General features: G+C 44.2%; 1 protein-coding gene across 3 annotated transcripts in view; it reads right to left on the reverse strand.

Annotated features, from left to right (window-relative positions):
• The window catches only part of MTUS2 (microtubule associated scaffold protein 2), a 410,325-nt gene that overhangs the window by 131,755 nt on the left and 257,363 nt on the right, over positions 1-21,207 (reverse strand). For all 3 annotated transcript variants that reach the window (XM_032496368.1, XM_032496367.1, XM_032496369.1), the window contains exon 7: positions 6,436-6,597. In XM_032496368.1, coding sequence (XP_032352259.1) covers positions 6,436-6,597 — 162 coding nt within the window. The remainder of the gene's footprint in view (positions 1-6,435; positions 6,598-21,207) is intronic.

Raw genomic sequence — 21,207 nt, forward strand, 5'->3', positions numbered from 1 at the left:
CTTTAATACATCATGTCAACATGACAGAATCATAAGTCATACTGACCAAGAAGTAATCTATCTTCAGATCAACATTTCAACTGAAAATACTTTCCTACTTGCTATGACAGCTGCAAACCAGTCAGAAAAGTCAATGGGCAAAGCCCGATTACTTGTGTAAAATTAAACGGCTCAGTGCCCTGGTAAGATGTTGTATTTGACATACAAACAACAGAAAAGTTTGTCATGAAAATTTTGAGAAAAAGAATCACTGAAAGACCAAGGCTAAGATTCCACAATTCTCCCCTTTACACGGCCATGGAGATGGTTAGTGCTTTTTCTTTTCTTTTTTTTTAACAATTAGCACTAAACCCACAATACTTTCCACTGTCATCACGCTGATGTCAGTGAGGCGATGCTCATTATTAACTTACAGGAAGAGATATGACAGGAGTGGATCACAGTTTGCACCTGCAAACACGCTTAGTCAAGTGCATTCGTTCTCAACCTGCGTCCAGTAACCCAGGGCAGGAGAGGAATGGACAGAACACCGAAGTATTTTAGGGGATCTGGGGCACTGGATGTGTGGTAACTAGCGATGTTCCAGAAGGAAGACTTAATCTCTAAGCTCTATATTCCAATGTATTTATTTCAGTGACATGTCATTAGTTGGCCCCCAACTGAGTAAGAATGTGTAAGCATCATGTTTAGAAAGGCTTTCCCTATTCCAAAATTTTAAACTACTTTCTAATTCTTTTATTATCAGAAAAGATACGTTTGAAACACACAAAGTTACTGTCCATTATGTTGTTCAACATAATTTTGCTTTAATTCAGAGAATTAAAATCTTACACTTCTGTGCTAAAAAATCAGTTCTCTCTTCTGTTCAATGGTACCCTCTTTTCTCTTTCCATGACTGTGGTTATTCTTCACCCTCACAGCCAGGAAGCTCTGGGCCTAATTTTGTCAGGCTTCTCTCTTTTTTATGACTTGGATTTTTATCCTTGTGTCTCTGTTATTCTGTGCTCTTTACTGGAAGCTACCTTGTAACTTTTCTGAAGTTAGAAAGTGATAAAATAATAAATAAATTAGAAAATAATTAAATAATAACTAGTGATTTAATAATTTTAAAAGCGTGTTATATTTAATTTAAACTTTTTCAGGTCATGTGTTTCTTAAGCCGTCTTACTATGAATTCCTGGTCTGTTAGAATTAACTGGCATCCGGCTGATGAGATTATGCATCTCTGGCTCTCACTCTAATTATTCGTATACAAATCTGTTTACCTTATTGTGGGCTCCTCAAGGGTAAGGACTGTTCTAATCCAAGTCACCTATGACTTCAAGCAAGCACTTAAATGTTTGCTGAATGATGGAATCAGACATAAACGCTCACATCAGAAATCTAAGTTAAAGGAAAGGGCCCGAGCATTCCCAGGGTGTGTTCTGTTGTGGGCACATGTTGCGTCTATAATTGCGGATGACAGTAATTGAGCAGACGACCCAAAGATGCGAGAGCTCAGCCATCGTTAGCCTGGAATCACCAAGGGGAAGACGCAAAGCATCACAGTTTAGAAATGTTTTCCAGCAGCATCGGTGAAAACAAGAGTTGGAACGTCTAAGTAATTAAAATAACCCAAACACCTCACAGTCCCAAGAAATCCAATTATCTGGAATTTAACTGTGATCTGGATGCCTGCCTTCTGCTTTTTAATTAGCTTGAAGACAGAACGAGGCAATGTGAAAGCTGATTTTGTTGAAGAAACTAGATTCTTTAAAAATTAAAAATGCAAACCAGTGGAATAAATGCAAAGCTAACATTCAGTAATAAAAATGTATCTTTTAACAACAATTTTGAAATACCAGGAAGTGCTAGGTGTTGGAGTTAGATAAAACCTAAAAGAGAAAGTCCTGAAATCTCTAAAATGAGCTTTCTGCTTCATTTTCCCAATCCAAGCCCTCCCCTGGTCACTTAGTTCATTTTCTCTGGGTTTTCAGGCGACGTGTGTGGTCTCCTCCCCTCCTTCCCCAGGCTGGGGAGCAAAACAAACGTGGCCTCTCTTCTCTTCTCTTGTTCTCCTGACGCTGGGGAAAGAAGGATGAAGCGTACCTTAGACCAGCTAGCACCGCAACCTCACCACCTCGTGGGGCCTGCTGGGCTGAGCCAGGACAGCGGTCACCGGTGAGCAGTGCCGGGAAGGGGAGGGGCAGCCAGCCTGCAGCGGGCCCCAGGGGCCACAGCCGAGGGTCTACACAGCGGCTGGTGTGGGCCCGTTCGTCTAGCAAATGGTGGTTGTTACGCCTGTTCTAAGACACCCTCGCACCTTCTCCTTGTTTCAATAATGGGAAAATGTGTAGGAAGTTTTATGTCTTCTGAAAATTCAGAGCCTTAGGGCATCACTGAAATCAGTTCCCAAGCAGACGTGGGCTAAGACTCAGGACCTCTGTCCATTGCCTGTCTCACCCAGTCCTCCAGCGACTGGGGCTGCCTCCACCCCACACAGACCCTGGAGAAGAAGGCTGCATCTAACAGAGTGAGGCTGGCAGAACTAACAGAAATGGGGAGAAAGAGGAGGAAGAGAGGTGTGAATGGGGGCAGTTGTCAGCTGCTTCTCCTCGGCGAGACCTCCGTAATTTGCCATCAGTGCATAAGACGCCAACCTCGTGGCAGGGGCACAAGAGATGTGGAACAGGTGGGGTCCTCGGGGCATCTGCTGGAGCCTGTCCTAGGACATGGGGAAAGGCGTTACTCCCACTTGTCCTCAGGAACTGGTTTGTTTCATTGCTTCAATATGGTAACCACCTGCCCCTGCTCAGAGTGGCATATGCCCCCAAAACATTAGGAAGGGAGTTAACTTTCATTCGTTCAACAGGTATTTGTTAAGAGCCTGTTTTGTGCCAAGCACTCTTGGTACTCAGGATCTGAGGGTGAGCAAACCACGCATGCCTGCATGGATGGGGGCTAGAAAGACATTAGACAATCACAGAAATTATGAGATAACAATACTGGTGATAATATGAGCTCTAAAGGGGAAGGTCCCTGAAGAGGCGATGCTTAGGTCAAGACCTGAAGGAGAAACAGACGTTAACCAGAGTCAGAATCAGGGAAGGAAGGATATTGCATGAAGTGGGATGGGGCCCGTCTTGGGGGAAGGAACGTTCCAGCAGAGAAAGGGCCACCATGATGTCACCTGTTTCCAGGGCAAACCCACACCAAAGGGAACATGGCATAGAAAACTTGGCTACTTTTTAACCAGTAAGTAAATATTAAGAATTAAATGAATTGGGAGATGGAAATTTGCAGATACTGCTATACATAAATAGATAAATAACAAGTTTTTACTGTATAGCACAGGGAAGGAACTATATTCAGTATCTTACAGTAACCTATAATGAAAACAAATATGAAAGGGAATCGATGTATGTATAAGTTTGACTGAACTGTTATGCATACACCGGAAATTGACACAACATTGTAAACTGACTATGCTTCAATAAAAAATACATACATAAAAGGTAAATTTCAGATGAGTTCATCCCATAATACCTCTCTTTCATTTATTCCATAATACACAAATTCAGAATAATAGCAGATTCAGAATCACTACATCCACACTATCACCAATAAAGTAATTACTGAAAACAGTTAAAAGATTTTTTTTTTTGCAATTTTTGTGAACATAGGCATATACTATTAGGAGGAAAAATAAAATTACTGTTTTAAAGTCACTCGGAATAGATCTTCTCTGTGTGTTTATGTTGCCAACAGGCCATGCAATTACTTTCATTTGTTTAATCATACTTTTGATTTTTAGATATCATCTTTTAAAATTCAATGCTAATTTATCATTGTGTGAAATATTTACGTAATTTCAAAGTCAAATCTACAAAACAAGGTGTATTCAAAGTCTAGCTTCTACCCCGACTCCCTCCATGCTGTTCCTTCTTTTCCCTTAAAGATATTAATTTTTTTTCAATTTCAGAGTTTATTCTTCTATTGCTTTTTCTTAATATAAGCAAATATATATTTAATTATACATACGATGTCCCTGTTGTTTAGATAAAAGCTTAGCTTCCTCTACACACTTTTCTCCATCTTGCTTTTATCACTTAATGATAGATCCCAAAAATCATCGTCCATAGAGAGCTTTCCCCGTTCATTTAACAGCTGTGTAGTCCTGCATCCTGGGCATGTATTGCCATCCATTTAGCTAGTCCCCTATGAATGGACTGCTGAGCTGTTTTCAGTTTTTAGTCATTTCAAACAGTGCTGCAGTGAATCATTCTGAGCATTCTATTTTGCCAGTCTACCTTTGGGAAAGATTTCTGGAGGTGGGGCTGCTAGGTCAAAGGAAAAATGCATATGTGATTTTGTTAATAGATATTGCCAATTCTCTTTCAAAGGAGTTGTCCTATTTTATATTCCCACCAGAATATGTATGAGAATGCCCCTCTCCCTGCAACTTCACAAATGTTTTCGAACGTCTGGATTTTTGCCTAATAGGTAAGAGAACGTAGTCCATTGTAGTTTTACTTTATGTTTTTCTTGTTATGAGTGACATTGACTGGCTTTTCATATGGCTGAGACCTATCAGCATTTCTTTTCCTAAGAACCATCTGTTGAAATCCTAGCCCATTGTTTTGTAACAGCGGTTCACAAAGTGTGACGCCTGGACTAGAAGCAGCAGCATCGCCTGGAATCTGCTAGAAACGCAAACTCTCAGGCCCGGCCCCAGACCTGCTGAATGAGATGCTCTGGGATGTGGCCCAGTAATCTGTTTTAATAAGAAGCCTTCTGGGCGACTCTGATGCACTAAAATTTGATCAGTACTGATCTACAGGATCGATTCACCAGCTGTATTTGAACTGTACTATAGGCTCACCTAATTATTTTCTATTTAAACCAAGGCCAAACTGTTAATAAACTGGAACGGAAAGAGTCAAATGCCTGGGACATTCAGTCATTGATTCGTGGATTCATCCAACCAGGAACAAATAGATGTTAAGTAGCCACTGTGAGTCAGTCACTGGGGACCCTGGGGCGGGCAGCGGGGATACTGTGTTGAGTAAAACAGACAAGGTCACTGACCTCAGGAGCTTTCCTTCCACTGAGGAAGAACAACACTAAACCAGTCCATTTAAGTCTTACCAAAGGGGATTACAAGGTGCTACTCCATTGAAGGGCAAGGGGCTCCAGCGAGTGGAGTGGTCAGGGAAATGCAAGTTAAAGTAATGTTGCGATGGTATTTCACTCCCATCAAATGGACAAAATTTTGAAAAGAGAGAAAGATCTATTCCTAGCAGGCATACGGGTGGAAGTGTGCAGCACTGTGTCCTCTTTGGAAAGGAATCTACTTACATCTATCAAGGCATCAGACACAGCGATCCCACTGGTGGGGGCCATTCCCGTAGAAAGAATGCCACCCTTCTGAGGACGTCACTGCAGCACTGGTTACAGTGGCAGACGCTGGTTACAAAGCGCGTGCCCCGCAGCGGGGGAATGGTTGACTCAGTCATGGTACAGCCGCCCCCGGCGGCCACTGGGAGACGGAGGCCTGCGCTGACTTGCAGGCAGTTCAGCGACGCACTCTGAGTAAGGGAAACAACAAGTGCGAAGATGGGCACGACGCAGCCTTGCCTTCAGAAACCCACACAAGCCCATCTGTGTGTCCACGTGTGTCCACTGGGATCCGATTACATGAGCACAGAAGGAAGATATGGGGGGATAAATACCCCTACAGGTGAGCCATCTACAGTGGCTTTGGGCTCACCATCCAGTCTCCCTTCCTCTTAGGGTGTCTTCCTATGGTGCAGAAGATGGAATGCTAAGCTACACGCTGCGTGCTTGGACATCCCACAGGCAAACACGCACACGTGTGAGACACCGCGGGAGGAATCGGGGCAGGGGCCACACTGGGCTGCTTCGGCTGCTCACAAGCACCTTCATTTGTCACACCTCTGTGTCCACGGAGTTCCCCAAGTCTGTCACTAGTTTCCCGTGGCGGATGGGGGAGGCTCAGGCATCCCCTTTGCTGGCCTGGGTAGAGTAGGGAGTCAGCCTTTCTGCAGCAACTGCTGATCCCAGGATCCTGCGTGGATGGTGGGAGCCTGGAAGCAGCCGGGGAGACGGAGCCCCTGAATCCCTGCAGAGGTAGCAGCCCCCCCTGCCTAAAGCGGCCCCATGTTTTTGTTTTGTTTTGTTTTTCCTGACAATGGAAACTGTGTGATCAAATGGGTTACCCAGTTGGGGGAAGAGAGAGAGGGAGTTGTGAGAATTTAAACATAGGAATATATGAAAGTGCCTTGAAAATCATGCTATTATTATTAATTTAAAATGCCATCTGAAACTCATCAGTCATCTCATCTAAATAACCGAAGTACCTGAGGACTTTCAAAAGGCTTTTTAATGCAGAAAGGGCACTCCACCGCGGAGCTTCTCCACAGCAGGAAGTCTTACCAGCGGGTGTGGACGTGGATTTTGGTGCCGGAAGCAAACTCCTGCGGGGTGTTGCCACACTGGAGGAGGCTGGAGGGGCCGCCCGGCCGGCCCCCTTGGGTGTGTCTTTGGAAGGCAGAGCCACCTTCAGAGCTGGCTGGTCTTCGGTCCCAAAGGTTGAACCTGTGGGAGGCAGACAGCGTGTTAATTTCAACTTCATGAAAAATGCAAGGACTCCTCGCCATGTGCAATTGCCTGCCTACCCTAATGCCGCCGCCTGCTTTTGAACTTGACCCGACTCCTAGTGAGTGTCCTTGAAGATCATTTCTCTGCGACCAGATGGGGGAAAGAGCCCCCTTTCGTCACCGCATGTAAGTCTGTCCTTCAAAGCCCCACGCCAGGGGCTCCACAAAAGCCAAGAGCAGCCTTGCCCCTCTGAAGATTTCACACATGTGCGTGCACATACATGGTTTGCTTACGTGGATGTGTAGCTGCCTGTGCATATGATAAGCATTTATTTGATAACTCATGGAAGATGAGCAACCATTTTCTGAAAAACAGCGTGAGTGACCCAGGGGAGGTGAGAGAAAGAACACAGGTAGGCACGTTAGTCAAGGAAGTGTGTCTGGGGCTCCCTGAAACCCAGCTGAGTTTACCTTTGGAATAAGAGGCTTGGGGTGAAGGCAGAAGGGCGAGGTGTATGGAGACAGGGAATCTCTTTGAAACCCACAAAGCTTTTTGTCTGAAAAGCTGAGACTTCATCCAAATAAGAGGACCCTGCATTAGTGACCCCAGTTCACTGCAAAGGCAGGTGTTTGTTGATGACTTCAGTTTACTCTTCAACACAGAAACAGATGCTTTGTCTATAGGACAAGCTTGTTGATGACGGAGTGCTCTGAAGACAGGGCATCCTGGGATTTGTGTCAGACGTAAATGCATGGGATGGCTGTGGCCTGAATTTTTTCTCTAGCTCTTTCCAAAGCTACCGTGGTTTACACGTCTGTAATCTCTTAAAGACAATGACACCCCCACCTCTTCCTATTAATGGATAAATCTTCTAAATACACCTCCACGTACAGCCGCGAGGCCTCATCTACTCCATTAAATAGAGAGCCTGGGCGTCCTGAGATGACCGCTTGTCAGGGATAAAACTACCCAGCGAGGAACGTGCCCATCTGCCGCGGAAAACAGGCAATGGCAGCTAGAAGCGTAGCCTTCCACGGAAAGATTAAATTTTTTGTTTTCATCATTTTAAAAGGATAGTCACAACATTCTATGCAGATAGGGCCTGCATAAAAATGATAACATTGTTAAAATGGTTTTAGCGTTCAGACATCCAGGGGGTTTATTCAACCACTTCGAGTAAGAGATGGCTGCTTTCCTCCCTCTGGAGATCTGACAGTCTGTTCAAAACTGATGAGATTTGTTTTGTTTCTAAAGCAAAGTGTATTTAGGAAGGAAAAATAAAGAATGTGCTGTTTCATAACACAGAACCTATGCCCTACAGTTCTTTTAAGGGCCTGTGCAAGGTTTTAAATGGTTCTAAGCAGGGTTAGGAGAATGCATTTGAACCATGAGAGCAGAACAAAAGCATTAAAACTCCACTGAGAGGATGTGCACTGTATCCTGAATTTCAGGTTAAAAAGTAAACACAGGGCAGCCGTGTGCAAAGAAAAAAAGAGAAAGAAACAAAACTAGAGCACTATTTCACACCTTCCACAAAAATTAACTCAAAATGGTTTAAAGACTTGAACATAAGACCTGAAACCATAAAACTCCTAGAAGAAAACATAAACAGTGTTCTCTTTGACATTGGCCTCAGCAATATCTTTCTAGACAAGTCTCTTCAGGCAAAGGAAATAAACGCAAAAATAAACAAATGGGACTACATCAAACTAAAATGCTTCTGCATGGGAAAGGAAACCACCCATAAAACAAAAAGACGACCTACCAAATGGGAGAAGAGATTCCAAATGGTACATCCAACAAGGCGTTAATATCCAAAATATGTAAGGAGCTCATACAACTCAACAATGAAAACAAATCTATTAAAAATGGGCAGAGGCGCTGAATAGACATTTTCCCAAAGAAGACGTACAGATGGCCAACAGGCACATGGAAAGACGTTCGTCACTAAATTATTAGGGAAATGCAAGTCAAAAACCATGAGCTATCGCCTCACAACTGTGAGAATGGCTATTCTCAATAAGACAAGAAGTAAGTGTTGGCGAGGATGTGGAGAAAAGGGAGGCCTCATACACTGTTGGTGGGGATGCAAATTGATGCAGCCACCACGGAAGGTGGTATGAAGAGACCTCAAAAAATTAATAATACACCTACCATGTGACCCAGCGACTCCACTTCTGCTTGTTTGTCCAAAAAAAGCGAAAACCCTAATCTGAAAAGATACCTGCACGCCCATGTTCACCTCAACGTTATTCACAGTAGCCAAGATATGAAAATAACCTAAGTACTCATCAGTGGATGAATGGATAAAGATGTGATACATACACACAATGGAATTCCACTCAGCCACAGAAAAGATAAAATCTGGCCATTTGAGGCAACATGGATGTACCTCAAGGGGATTATGCTAAATGAAATCAGTCAGACAGAGAAAGACAAACACTGTACGATTTCACTCACATGTGGAATATTTAAAAAGCCCAAAACCCCCAAAACCAAACAAAAAGAAAAAAGAAAAAAACCAAGCCAAACAAAAACAAACACGTAGATACAGAGAATAGAGCAGTGGTTCCCAGAGGGGAAGGGGCTCGGGGCGGGCGAGGGTGAAAAGGATAAAAGGGGTCAACTGCATGGTACAGATGAAAAATAAACTTGGGGTGGTGAGCATGCCGTGGGGTAAACAGAAGAGGAAATATAACCCAGTACACACAAACCTTATAACGTTATAGATCAATGTTACCGCAATAAAAACATCAAGTCAGCACACATTTGAGCAAAACCTCATCAGGGACACCAGGCACCTGCAGGACAGTGAGTCTTCGCTTCTGAACATAGAGCAGGTTCACCGTCCCATCCCGGGACTCAAGAGACTCTCTGGAGGTCGTAGGACATTTCAGATGGGGGGTGGGGGGAAGGCTTGGTCACCAGCGACATTTCACGTGGAATTATCTATCGTCCAGCCGACTGCCGACAGACTGCCTGCAAAATCTACTCACTGACACGTGTAGTGTGGAAGCTGAAATGAACATCAACTCTTTCACACAGAGACTTTCACTGAACAAGTTATTAAAGATCCTGAGGAAGGGGAATATTTTGTATCATTTGTAGAGTTCAAATGCCCTGTTATCGAATCCTCTTGTGCCTGGCGTTATTCTCTTACACGAAATTTATAATTCAGTGAACACGTCCATTTAGAGATGTGGCTGCTTTCCAGGCCGGGGAGTAATTCATCTGTTTGAAGTATGAAGTGTCAAGGAAGCTATGTACTCCCTGCTGAAGGAAGTCTTGAACGACTAAAAAAACCAAAATAAAGTAAAATGAAATAAAACAAAATGATAAAACAAAATTAAATGCTATTCTTGTCCATTCTTGTGGAAGACAGCTGGCAGTAAACAGGACCCCTCTTTGAAAACCATCATAAGTTGGCCGGGACTTAAAAGACACATTATTCAGTGAAAGAGAAGTACTCTGAACTTGGAAATGGCTGTGGAGTTCTGTAACTGCTCTGGTACATTACAACAATGCCTACAACATCAAAGCATTGCATGATGAGAAGAGAAAACAACTGGAAATAAACCATGAGCCAGAAAAATGTTCTGGAGGATCCAGCCAGTGGAAGTGGTCCACGCGTCTAATTCAGTCATCTCATTCCCATCCAACCAGCAGCTACTGTGGCCCTTACGATGCAGGTGATAAACGGTGCAGACTCGGGGGCAAGATGCCAGGGTGTGGATACCCCCTCCTCCACCTGCCACCTCTCTGCACTTCGGTTTCTTCATTCATAAGTGGGGATGATGCTAACTGAATCCACCGAGGTGCTGTGAGAATTAAAAGAGCTAATACAAATGAATGTTTAAAAGGGCGATGCAAGTTCACTTACAGTGGTGCCCGCTGTGTGGTAGGCTCTCATGTGTTACGTTACCAACAGTTACAGGTTAGTTTTAAGCCCAGCAGCTGGTCAATACAGCAAACCAGCTTTCCACAGGGACTTGGAAAGTATTCACGGATTAATATCAGAAAAGGACCAGAGTAAACCTGGTGGTACCTGCAGGATGAAAGGCTAAAATGAAGAGTGACAGTATGATGGGCTTTCACGAAAATGATGCGCTACTTCAAAGGAAAGGTGAGAATAATAACAAACAACCAAGCTTAAGAAACCTGAAGCACTAAGAGTTCCGATACCTTCCTCACAGTGTTAAGCACAGAGTTATCATAGCAGCCAGCAGCTCTACTGTTACGTATATGCCCGGGACCTGAAAACATTCGCCCCCACAAAAACCTGTGCGCAAATGTCCCTAGTGGCATTATGCATAATAGTCAAAGAAGTGGGAACAACCCAAATGTCCATCAACTGACAAATGGTACGTAAAATGTGGCTTACCCAGACATCAGAATATTGTCCAGCCATAGAAGGAGTGAATTATTGATAGAAGCTACCCCATACACGAATCGTGAAAACATTAGGCTCGGTGAAAGAAGGCAGGTACGAAAGACCAGACACTGTATGATTCCATTTATATGAAATGTGCAAAATGGACAAAGCCATTGAGGCAAAGGTAGATTAGAGGCCGTCAGAGGCTGGAGGAGGGGGAGGGAGAGTGAGTGCTAATCAAGGAGGGGCTCCTTTCTGGGGTAAAGAAAATGCTCTGAAATTAGACAGGAATGATGGAGCATAACCTTGTGACTACACTAACAACTACCTGATTGTATGCAAGGGTGAGTTTTATGGTATTTGAATTATATACAAAATCAATCAATAAAAACACCTCACACGTAAGTTTTCCTTCCTGGCTCCTCTGGTTGGAACAAGTTCCTCTTGTGATTCGGCTCTCCCCTCTCCCCTGTTACCATTCCTACTCCCCATCCCAGGAGCCTGCGTGGTGGCTAAAGCAGGTCCCAACCCGTCTGTCCCAACCAAGGTGGTTCTGTCTCCTGATGGCGGACTCCTGCATAATACAAAAAAGAACACTCCTCAGACCCACGCCTGCATCCCATTCACGGCTGCAGAACGACCGAGCTCCCACGTGAGGAGGATGACACTCAAGGCACGGCTACCCCCCCTCCCCCTGTCTCATGGAGGCCCACCAAGTGCGGTGTGATCTCAGCAGCTCCGGTCCTATACCACAGAAGAGGACACGTGCCAACACAGGCCAGAAAAGGCTGCACCAAAGGAATGAAAGTTCCTCGGGGGATTTCAGGCACTGGGAGGAGGAAGTGTAGATTTACAGGATTTCTGATCCCCTCTTCCAAAGGAGTGAGTGGTGTCTACCCAGCCTGATCAGAAGGATAATTCTGACCATGACAGTGGCAAAGAGGGACGAACACAGACCAGACCAGAACGAGTTTTTTCAGGGGAACACTGCAGAAGAAAAGCAAAACAGTTATTAACATTATGAGGGCATCATGGCCAAAGTCAAAGAAACCTGTTTTCCTGATTCTGATAATTTATCTGTATTATAATGATTAAACTCTTCTCCTCACAGACTTTTTTTTTAACAGTCCCAGGCAATCAAGTTGTATAATATTTTGGCTGCATGATTGCCTAATTAATGCATATTTCATTGATTTAGCAGCATTTATCACTTGGCAGCAAAATCTAGTTTAATTATTAAAGTACCAACTGAATATTCCATTTCCCACCTTCTGCATATTTTAACCCAGGTATGTGCTTTCTTTCCCACTGAAGAGCTAAAGTAAAAACCTGCTATGTTACTACTATGGGCAAAGTTATTTCTTTGTCAGAGAGAAGCGGAGCAGGCTCTGCCCTGGGCAGGAGGCGCACGACAGACAGGGTCCTCTCTTTGTACCACTTACATCTCAGTGTAGGGGACACACGGACCACAGATATAGACAAATAAAATCACCACAAACTGCTATCAGTTATGAAAGAAACACAGGGATGGAACTAAAGGAAAAACTCAGGGGTGAAGGAGGGTCCCCCACTTTAAGTGGAGTGCCTAGGAAAGAGGTAATGTTGAAAGTAAACACTTGTAGTAACCTATAATGAAAAAGAGTATGAAAACGAATATATGTAAGTGTACGTATGACTGAACCATTATGCTGTACACCAGAAACTGACACATTGTAACGGACTACACTTCAACTGAAAAAGAAAAAGTAAACACTTCTCTCAGCTGCACACTGCCCCACTCCACCTCCTTTATTCTTGATTATTAATGACCATGATTGTTCTAGGAACTTGGAATTAAAATGTCAGAATCCTCCAGACTCTCTCTTTCCCTTCTATCAACCAATGCAGGTCAGTGTGCTCCTGTTTCCGTTGCACACTTCAAATTTAAATCCTTTCTCTGCCCCTGTGGCGGGCACCTAGGCAGCACCTGCTGGGGAGACAATGGCAGGGGACCTACTCTATCCGCCCCCTCCGTCATTCAGGGCATCCTCCTCCTCACGGTGCCCTCTCTGAGCTTCCTAAGGCCCATGTGGTTCAAGGCGGTCTTCCCGATATACTCCACACTCTTCTTTCTGACATCCAAATTCTTCCGTTATCTGGTCCCAACGTATTTTTCCCCCTCAATTCTGCCACCACATCAAGCCCAGGATACACTCCAGGCAGGCAGGATTCCACCCACGACTTCCTGTCCAGCCACAGACAAGGCTGGGCTTGAGAAATATTTGCTGTATGAAAAAAAAATGTACCAAGGGCAAATCCGTCCCCTGGGGCCAGTGCTTCCTTTCACAGTCAATTCTCGTCTCAATTTCTGAGCCCAGAGATGCTCTAAAAGCTTCACACTTTCCCCAAAAGCTCCCGTGAATGCAGTCACAGTGAGTATGGCCGAGGTGGGGCATTAGTGGTCTATAACACGGGTACTGTCTGTGGTGTAGCGCAGTGGTGTTCACTTTTGAAAACAATACACAGAAAAATAAACATCAGAATGTAATGGTTTGGGGGTCTTTCTGCCCAAGCACCACTCCTCCTTGCCCCAAGACAGGGTACCATTTATTTACATAATGCTTTTCCTCTATATCATTTCAGGTTTTGATTTCATCTCGTCTTAAGCATCCATCACTGGGTTTGATAAAGTTTGAGAAGATAATAGTGGTTAAGACTTCCTGGGTTCAAATCCTGGCACCACCTCTTACTAGTTTCTGACCTTGGACAAGCTATTTCCTCTCTCTGTGTCTCAATTCCTCGTCTTTAAAATGGGGATAACAGTAGTATCTGCTAATTAGAGTTCTATTAAAAGAGTTGTTACATATATAGAATAAAGTGCTCAGAATAGCATCCGGCACATATATGCCCTCTGTAAATGTAACACTGATATTCTGCCCACTAACCCAACACGGAGCCTCGTTCAAAGCCCATCAGCCCGATCTGCCTAGTCACTCTTCTTTTTCCTTCTGGTCACCAATCTCTCCTGGCTTTACATCCCCCCAAGGCAATAACTGGGATCACTCTTGGGAGTCTGCCTCTGAAGAGGCAACTCCAAAGAACCCTGGTTCTTTCTCTGTCCCTTTCTCCCCAGTAGCCTAAGTCCTAACTAAAGACAGAGAAACACACGGCATGTATTTCACTGCTCCCACTTCACCTACAGCAAATGCTAACTTCTCACTAATCCAGGGCTGGCCTGAGAGTCCTCCTCAACACAGCGCTCCAGGAGTCCAATGAATGACTCCAGCCCTGGGCCAGAGGACATCATCTACACTCAGCATCCTAGCCAGGCGGCAGGATGCACCTCCATAGGTCAGGTGCTGGGTGGAAGGGGACTCCTCTAGGCCCACAGGAACTTTCTGGATTCCTGCTGCAGGGCCTCCCCTCCTGAGCTCTCCTGGCTGGGCTTTGACAGCAAGGTCTTAAGACTAAAAATAGTAAGAGTATCATGGAATAGAGTCACGGACACCACAGGTTCGCCCAAATTCAATACCAGATTTGAAACTTACTAGTAATATTCTCTTTAAAAAGTTAATTAATGCAGCCTATTTTATGAAGTGGCTTATTTATTGCCCTCTGTCATTAGGTTAATCTGAGAATTAAATGAGAAAATGCTCATGATGAATTTGCAAAGTGCGTGGTACGCAATAAACGTTAGCTGTCATCACCATATGCGCACAGCATCAGCAGAAGCAGCTCTCTTTCATCAGATGTCATTTCTTCAAGGACCCATCTGTCCCACACGACTCCTAATGGCACCTCATTTTATGAAATCCTGTTTCGTGCAAATACTCTCAAGACGTCGCTACCTCCGCCAGGTCAATAACGGAAGCAGATGATTTCTGCAAGTAGCAGGTGCTGACGCTGACAGTCATCTCTGTAAGTTCCCGCTGCTTCAAGGCACAGTTTGCACAGTGCCCCAGGGCTGCACATACTTTCTCAAGGTCTCCTTCTTTTGATAATGATCACAACTAAACCATCACAGAGAAGGAAAAAAACACACACCTTTGTCCCCCAACTCTCTATCCCCTCCTCCCCACCCAGGTGCTCCAGAAAAGCTTTCTCATCTCCTCCTGGAGTCCATTCTAATATACAGCAAAGAGGGTCTTCTTCCTTCTGTCTGCATATGGGTGCAGCTGAACTGGTAAAATGAGACTCATGGTCCAGGGACACAAATGTTAAAGGGAGAGCAGGCCTGTAGGAATGATGCCTCCTCTCCCATCTGAGAGGGTGACATCCTGTGACGTGGGCAAGCCTTCCAGACCTTCACAGCCTGGTTAAATGCCACCTTCTCCATGACACCTTCTCTCCATCTCCCTCTGGGTAATATAACTAGTCTAATAAAGACCAAGCTGATTAACAAAGAAAGCAAAGGCCAGGGGTGATTATACCATTTCTCTTAAAATGATAGAAGTAATCACGGAGGATAAAAGCCAGCATCACCCAGCCCAAGACAATTAAACTCTCAGCACATAAATGACTTAAAGCTTCCTTTTGATCTGAGAAATTCTCTTCAATATTTACCAAGTCACATTCCCAAAGGAGAGAACGTGGTCAAATATTGATGCAGGTTAGTGACTTAAAAGACCAAGGGCTCATATGATATTTCATGAGACTTTTGAGTAATTAAAAGCAAGTTCTTACCACTCCCATTTTATATCAATTAGGCCAGCTGTAATAAATCCTTTTCTCTGTCTGAAGTACTTAAAAGCTTGAGCCTTCATCCATGAATACACTGGTTCATCACCGTGTGAATCTTTCAGTAGTTAATACCTTGGGGAAAATATTTAAACTGTAGCATTTTAATTATATGCTTAATATGGGAGTTGTTAAAAGATAAGAGCATCTGATTTGAACTCAATTTAAATTCTGCTGAGGTTATTAACATGGTATAAGGAATTACAGAAACGATCAAGGGCTTATCTACCAGCTTTTATAAAGAGAGCAAGAAGGAACTTCTGGTGTTCCATTTCCCTGGCTTGGATTTTGTGTTCTACTCTAGTCTCCTTTTCGTGTTACAGGTCTGTTTAATTAGTTGTTTTGAGGCATCCGGGGAGCTCATGGGCTGCTCCATGTCAAGCGCTGCTTCAGTGAGCCACATTGTGGCAGCAAACCAAGTCTAAGTCCCAAGAAACCAAGTCAGATGTTGAAAAGTGTATCACTGCAACTGAGCCTCAACCTTCTTTCCTATGTATTTATAAACCCTGCAGAGGCTGCCAGAAGGAGTCAGAATTGTGCCATCTAGCTGGGATTTCTTGCACTCTTAAAAAAACCCTTTCTGCTTAGTAGCTTCTGGAGAACATACAACATTTAAGGGAGAAGAAACTGTGTCAGTTTCTGGTGTACAGCACAATGTCCCTGTCATGCATATACATACATATATTCGTTTTCATATTTTTTCATTAAAGGTTATTATAAGATATTGAATATAGTTCCCTGTGCTATACAGAAGGAACTAGTTTTTTTTTTTTAAATCTATTTTTATATATAGTGGCCAACATTTGCAAATCTCAAACTCCCAAATCTATCACTTCCTACCCCCATTCCCCGGAACCATAAGATTGTTTACTATGTCTGTGAGTCTGTTTCTGTTTTGTAGATGAGTTCATAGTGTCTTTTGTTCCCTATTTTTTTTTTTTTTAGATTCTACATATGAGTGATATCATAACTGAACAGCCTCAAAAAAATGAAAAGCGTACTGGCTTTAAGGAGGTTTTTCAACTTGTAAATCCAAATAATATTCGCCACTTGAACTCTAAGAATTTTCTCTCTGCTCCTGGGATCTAGAAAACCCCCTCTCTTCTTCCGAGGTCCAAGAAGGTAGTCATCTTCCTTTTATTTTTTTTTCTCTTTCAACATAGCGCTGGTTTTGTTTCTCAATGACAACTGCACTATTCTCTCCCTTTGGTCCAGAGTTTTCCAACAGGGCACTGTCCACACCTTGGGCCAGACGGGTCTTTGCCGTGGAGGCCGCCCTGTGCACTGCAGGGTGCTCAGCCGTATCCCCAGCCTCTACTCAGGGGATGCCAGCAGCACACTCTCTCCCTGTCTACCCCCAATTCCACTGTTGTGACAATCAAGAAACACCTCCAGTTATTGTCAAATGCCCTCTCGGGGCAAAAGCCACCTCCAGGGAAAACCGCTACTCTAGCTGAAGGACAGACTGAAAGATTTAGTCAAAAGACAGTTCCTACTTGTCTTAGTGGAAAATGAGACGGGTAACACCTAAAATCCCAGCTCAGACAATGCAGTAGGGAACAGTGACCCACTGAAGTTTATAAACTAACTGAGGAAAAGTGTTATTTTAGATAGATTAATCAAGAGCAGTGGGTCCTTGCTTTGGTTTTGAGACTCCAGGAGGCTGTGCAAATAGAGCTGCATTGTCACGTGGCTTCATGTGCAAATTGAAACATGTGTCTTCTAAATAATGAATATATTCCCAACACATATATCCTTTAAATATGAATAAGTGTGACCAATACAATTAAAATAAATTTAACAAATGAAAAAAAAAAGCCTAGGTCAGGATTTTAATAGTTACTTCTTTAACAGTTACTTCTTTAATAATTCTTGATAGCTAACTTCAGTTACTTCTTTAGATAAACTAAGGCTGTACAAAAATATCTTCAATATTCAACAATGTTTTGATGTCTGTTCAGTAGTGGAACCACCTCTGCTCTCCATATGTATTACCCTGATTCGTCTTGATCAGAAACTGGGTACATGGACTGAGCTCCTCCTGATTCTGACAGCCTTCGTCCCAAACCCTCAGCCCCCAGGAGCTGTACTAATGTCCAAATACAAGTATCTTGATAACAGAAATAGCACCTGTTTTCAATTGAAGTTGCATGGGGGAAACCCCAATAGAAAACAGAAAGATGGTGATGCTCCTCCAGTGGTTTAAATCATCATGATTTAATGGAGAATACGTCATTCCTTGAAGAATCCTAAGGATATGGACAGAAATAAGCAGTTTGTAGAACACCATAATTTCTGGACTTAGAATCAAAACAAAACAAAGAGAGCCCTCCTCTGCTTTGCTTTGCTTTGGCTGTGCCCACCTGGCCACCGGCTCTGATGACAGGCGGCCATGGTCACCGAGCCCCCTGGTAGGTGCAGCTCCAGGCTGAGAACGTGGCGGCCCTGGGACAGGCAATCACTGCTCCTCCCCTGCATCCTCGTTTCTAACATCAGAAGAGCAAGAGCTGTGGCGACTACAAAGTCATGTCTGCAGTATCCGACATGCGGTAAACACGAAATAAACGGTGGGCTCCCCTTTCCTGGTCTCTGAAAACCATTCACTCTTCCTTAGTTTATGAACACAATCCTTTTCCTCAAAGTCCTTCCTGATACAAAATTTCAGAAATCAAAAGCCCTATTTCCGCTCCTTTTCTAAAAGCTATGATGACTACACGGTGTTCAACCATCATCCATGCGAAATAAAATTGCCAATACTTTAAAACCCATCATAAAATCACTCAGGCAAACATCATTCAAACTGGTTTTTGCAAACTATCATAAACAGACTAGTGAAGGAACTTTGCAACCCCTTTAAATTTCATGAGAGAGAAGCAGAGGCTTCAGTCGATCACCTCCCTGAGGGCAGTTCCTCCAGGACGGTGCCAGCTGCCTCCTCAGGAAGACCAAGGCTGTGAAGCCAGGACAGTCTCTCGGCTTCTGGATTTTACAGATCTCTGATACCAAGCTCCAGCCCTTGTGAGTTTCAGTTCTCCTGCAACTCCGCTCCCTCAAGTGCCTTCCGCACCTTCCTCCAGCAAAGGCGATGTCTTACACTGGGTAATGGTGTGGTACAGACCATGTCCAGCAAACACCCGGGTCACCCGCACCCCCAGGGGGCAGGGCGTCCCACATCTGCACGTGTTCCTGCCCCCTTTCCCCCTAGACTGAGCAACAGCCAGCTCCTAAATTCTCTTACACTTTTTGTTTCTGTTGTCATCAAAAAGAAATTCATAAAGTTGAAAAATATTTGTAAGTAAAAAACAAGAGCTTAAAATTCACAAATTAAGGTTGATAAGCAGAAGCATTTTAATCAGCAGCAAAATCTGGATCCGACATTAGTCAGAACATGTGTCTGAAGGGCACAGAATTCTAAGAGACCTTTGCCTTAACTAAGGGGCCATCGCTTTAGGCCAGGTAGGTGCAGGGAATGGAGACCGGAATCTTCTGTTTTCCACTCTAAACAAGGAGGCACCTAAGGCTGTGTGCACAGAGAGGAAAGATCAGGCCAGCCTGCAGCCTGTTAAGCAGAAGTAGAATAAATTGTTTCCTAAAATAGTAATGAAATGCAACATCTGCTAAGGTCTCCCTCTCTGCAGAGACTTCTGGTAAGCGTTAGCCAGCGGACAGGAGCAAAACCCTGGGTTATTACAAGGAGGAACATTTTTATTTTAAATAATGGCAAATTATTTTTTAATTTTTATTGAAGTATAGTTGATATACCATGTGTCAGTTTCTGGTATATAGCAAAGTGATTCAGTTATATATATTCTTTTTCATATTTTTTTCATTATAGGTTATTATAAGCTATCAAATATAGTTTCCTGTGCTATACAGTAGCACACCACTGTTTATCGATTCTGTATATAGTAGTTTGTATCTGCTAGTCCCACACTCTTAGTTTATCCCTCAAATTATAAACATAAATGTAATCAAGGTGTGTTTGTGAGCAGGATACTAGGGTGTCTCCCAAGAGCCCCATTCTCCAGCGTAACCCTGCCGCATAATCCCCAGGAAGGTGAGTAAGATGGATTTGACTCCAGTGAGGAGGTTGCGCTATATGGCACATTTGACGTTAGGAAAGGGAGTTATCTGGGTGAGCCTGACCTAATCCCATGAGCCCTTTACAAGCACAATGTTTTCTCCGGCTGGAGGCACAAGAGCAAGTCAGAGATTCAAAGGACTAGGGGGATTCAACACCCTGTGGCCAGCTCGGAGGTGGAGGGGCCAGTAGCAGGGAACGTGGACAGCCTCTGGTTGCCACGGGCAGTTCCCCACTGACAGTGGGAAAAACGGGGACCTCAGTCCTACAACCACAGGGAAGTCAATTCTGCCAACAGTTGAATGAGCTAGGAAGTGGATTCTCCCCCAGAGCTGGAGACGAGAACTCAGCCCAACACCTGGACCTCAGCCTTTGAGGCCCTGAGCTGAGAGCAGCTCTGCCCTACGTGAGCTGCTAAACAGGCGCTGTCTTCAGCGCGTAAGCCGGTGCTGACTTGTCAGGCGGCAACAGCAAACTCCTACAGACACCTGACACATCAGCCGGGCAGCCGTGCCCAGGGCTGGGCCAGCACAGTGCTGGGTGGAGGTGGTCCTCGGGTAAGGGGGCTGCAGCAGAGGTGAGGACAGCCCGGGACACCCCCGCTGCAGGGCCCCAGGCAGTGGCGGAGGCTCTGCCCTGGTCCCTGGAGCTGGATGCCCTAGTGAAAAGCACATGGATTCGCCCCATATAAGCTACAGAGTCTCAGAGAAATGGCTGAGTCTTTCTCAATCTACATTTCCTCATCTGTAAAATGGGTTCTAGTGCAAATTAAAAGAAACAGCCTGGATGAAGCATCTAGCAGAGTTCCCGAGGCACAGGAGATACTCACCGCATGTTACCATCTTTCTCCTTTCCAATCTCTCTGACGTCCTCCTCTTTCTAAAATACAAAATGAATCATTTCCCAGTTGACAGCCTTTTGATGACCCCTCACCTCTTATAAAGTAAATCCAAGCCCCTCAGTAGACCAAGGAAGGCCACTTCTTGCTTGCATCTCAAGGTCCAACACTTGACTATTCATCATGCTGTGAATACACTATGATGTTTCTTTGCTTTGTTGTCTTTAAACACGTGGCTCTCACTATCTGGGATGCCTGTCCCATTCCCCTCCTGCCAGGTGAATTCTGTTTCATTCTTTAAAACCCAGCTGAGGTGCTACAACCATGTGAACTATTCTGGAAAGGTTGCAGATAATGGTAAGAACACTTTGCTCGGAGGTTGCAAGGTCCTCCACATGTATGTGTACTCTCGACGTGGTAGCATGAAGGAGTCTGTACTTGATCCTGAAGGCCACAAAAAGCCACTGAAGGGTTCCAATATGGAATGACATGGCCATGCATACCTTTCAGAAAGATGGCCATGGCTGCGGAATGGGGAAAATAAATTAGAATGGGGCAAAGCTGGAGGCAAGGAAGTAATCCAAAGCTTTTTCAGCAAAC

This window comes from Camelus ferus, chromosome 14 (assembly GCF_009834535.1).
Source record: "Camelus ferus isolate YT-003-E chromosome 14, BCGSAC_Cfer_1.0, whole genome shotgun sequence".
NCBI classification, from domain to species: Eukaryota; Metazoa; Chordata; class Mammalia; order Artiodactyla; family Camelidae; genus Camelus; species Camelus ferus.